The sequence below is a fragment of the Daktulosphaira vitifoliae genome, unplaced genomic scaffold (assembly GCF_025091365.1).
Source record: "Daktulosphaira vitifoliae isolate Bord-2020 unplaced genomic scaffold, ASM2509136v1 Scaffold_1078, whole genome shotgun sequence".
NCBI lineage: Eukaryota > Metazoa > Arthropoda > Insecta > Hemiptera > Phylloxeridae > Daktulosphaira > Daktulosphaira vitifoliae.
This window is the reverse complement of record NW_026100638.1, coordinates 1-2813: the sequence shown is the minus strand read 5'-3', so window position 1 is coordinate 2813 and position 2813 is coordinate 1. Positions and strand designations below refer to the sequence as shown.

Sequence of the window (2813 nt, the reverse complement as noted above, 5' to 3'; positions counted from 1 at the left end):
TTTATAATTATATATATATATATATATATATATCATTTTGTATTTACGATTAACGCAATACTAACATGGAAGCATTGAGTGCAATGATAATTAAACTTATAAACTAATGAAAAAAAAAACATTTACACCTTTACGTGCTTTGAAAAATCTTAAAACAGACTTAGAAGAAATCAGAAGAAAAAAGTCACGGTGTTGTGTATCCAAATTTGAAATACAGCATATTACAATGCAGTCCTGAAAATAAAATATTAGTTAAAATTATATTTTTCGTTTTGTATTTTATTTAATAATAACTTATATTATATGTTATTCTATTACATAATGTTAATACAGAATATCTTGTCAGATAATAATTCACTTTTAATACCATAAAAAATTAAATATGGTCTTAATTTTATTGGTAACATTATTCAATAACAGTTTCTGATATACTGTAATATATCATTTTTTTATGAAAAACATAGTTTAATACAATGAAATCAAAAGTGTATGGTTATTCAACAACGAAAAAATAAATTTAACAATTCGGGTTGGGAATATTATATTAAATATTTCCAGGCTAGAAAGTTTTCATATAAAAAAAAAATGTTTAATTTCCCATAAGATTATGAGAACTGATGTTATGCGATTGTTACTTAAATTACCATGAGTTATATCCAAAAAAGATTAAGTATCATAAAAATGTAATGTATAAGCTAATTACACGTTGAAAAATAATTTTATTTTGTATCTTGAAGGATGATACTAATAATTTTTTATGATTAATATTTTATATAAAAGTTGATCCTTTTATATTTTATTATAGAACACATTTTATACTTAAAAAATGTACACAAAGATTGTATCATTTGGATACAAGCTTATTTTTTATAATCTTACAAATTATGTTTTAATAATTTTCTTAACAATTAAAGACTTAAAGTAGCTTCATTAAATCGCATTCTGATTTTATTCAGATAATAAAATTATTTCTGAAGTACATACTTTAAAGTTTTGTAGTGTTCTTTTTCTACGCTGTTGTCCGGCGGTTCGCGTTCAAATGATAATAACGTAAGTGCTGCAAGTAAAAACAAAATGCGGGTGAGTATAGTAACAGAACATCATACGTAATGAACGTATGGTGAAACTTAAGTGCCGGGGCAATAAAAGATGCTATGAAAAAGTTATAAACACAATTAACCTTTTTCGTTAAGCACAGGCGTGGTGAACAAGAACAACACAAGTTTGGTATTTTTCTCGTACGGACAGGCCACCTGCTTCCACGAAATGAACTCTGTCACCTGTTTAGCTAGCTGCCAGAACTTTTCAAAATTAATGTGACCGTTGTCTAATCTATATTATGAACATTTTGTTGGTTAGTTAAAAAGGCATGACAAATACGATAACATATAAAAAGTGTATTTGTTTTTACTAGACAACAATGTTTTTTTCAATATAAAAGGAAAAAATACTATGATTTCTACATTTAAACTAAATAATAACCAAATTAGAGATTAATAAAAAGATGATTGCATTAATTTTTTTTATTTTTACTGACTAAACATCAGTCAAACTGGATTACATAGATTTTTCTTCGAATCGCACAAATATTTGACATTCAATATGTACACAATTAAAGTTTTTACCTGTTCCGACATCCTTCATTAAGGAAATATATGTCTTTAACAAGCAATGAGAAAAATGGTATGACAACCCTTTGCCGTTGATCCGTAGCACCAGCACTCCTCCACAAAGCTGCTTTTAATGTGGATCTGTAGCTACTGAAATTCGAAGATGGGTCCATATATTGCTCCAGAATAGTGAATTTGGCTGATTGTTGAACTTTGTGCCACTTAAGTAAAAACAAACGTTAATGTCATTAACATTAATCTGGATTATCATTTCTAAGTAAAATAGAATACTTACTGTTTTTTTAAGGCGGCTGATGGGTGACATATTAAGTCCAGCTATAATAGCCATTAGAGAGTTAAAATTACCAATATTAAAACACTCTCTAGCAGTTTCGATCCAAAACTCGATGGCTTTTACTCGTTGTTTTTTTTTTGAATGCTAAAATTCAATAAAACAGGAAACGTTTTTGTATTTTTGTAAATGTAAATTTATAGATAATAGTTGATAAATACCTTGCACACTTCAGATGCTACCAAATAGCTTAGCCTGTTGAACCAATGAATATAGGATTCGAGATTTTTGGTTTTTTTCATATCTTTGAAAGAAGAATCTACATGTGGACTGTCTTTGGCAAATGCTTGGACGAATTCTTCAGGCCCTATATAAGATAACCTCTCTAGTTCGATAAGAGTAAGTTGTTGTGCCAGTATTGCAGCATTTGAACACACGTCCATAGTATCCGTCTAAAACAATTGATATTAAAACGTTCAAAGATTATATATAAAGAGTGATACATATATATAGCTCATTTATAATATAATAATCATCCTGTATACTGTCGGTGCGTAAATACTCATTAACGATAATTTTTTTATTTTTAATCATTAGGTTAATTTTTGAAAATAAGACTCGCGCATGATGGGGAATTATTAAGTACAGTGGTTTCCCGTTTGCCTTTTGTACAACTTTATTTATTATCATCACCATTTTTTGTACTAACATATAATCTCAACTTTTATGAAACAGTGTGATAGACAGTATTTTCAACTTTAACTCCGTCTTTTTTTCAATCATATTTTTATACATTAAATAACTTTAATGACTAAATTGAAAAAAAGTAGAGTACACCAAATTTGACGTTATGCTACTGTTAAAAAACCAAATTATTGCTTTATATATACATATATATTTATTATAAAATA

The 2813-nt window shown here is 27.4% G+C and overlaps 1 protein-coding gene across 1 annotated transcript; it reads right to left on the bottom strand.

Annotated features, from left to right (window-relative positions):
* Positions 1-186: 186 nt before the first annotated feature.
* LOC126909738 (ras-GEF domain-containing family member 1B-like) lies at positions 187-2376 on the bottom strand. The gene is made up of 6 exons (XM_050692170.1): positions 2124-2376; positions 1906-2049; positions 1626-1831; positions 1181-1332; positions 985-1057; positions 187-234 (listed from the first exon to the last, which is right to left on the bottom strand). Exons 1-6 carry the CDS (start codon positions 2343-2345, stop codon positions 222-224), a joined length of 810 nt encoding a protein of 269 aa, XP_050548127.1. The 5' UTR covers positions 2346-2376; the 3' UTR covers positions 187-221.
* Between the last annotated feature and the right edge of the window lie 437 nt (positions 2377-2813).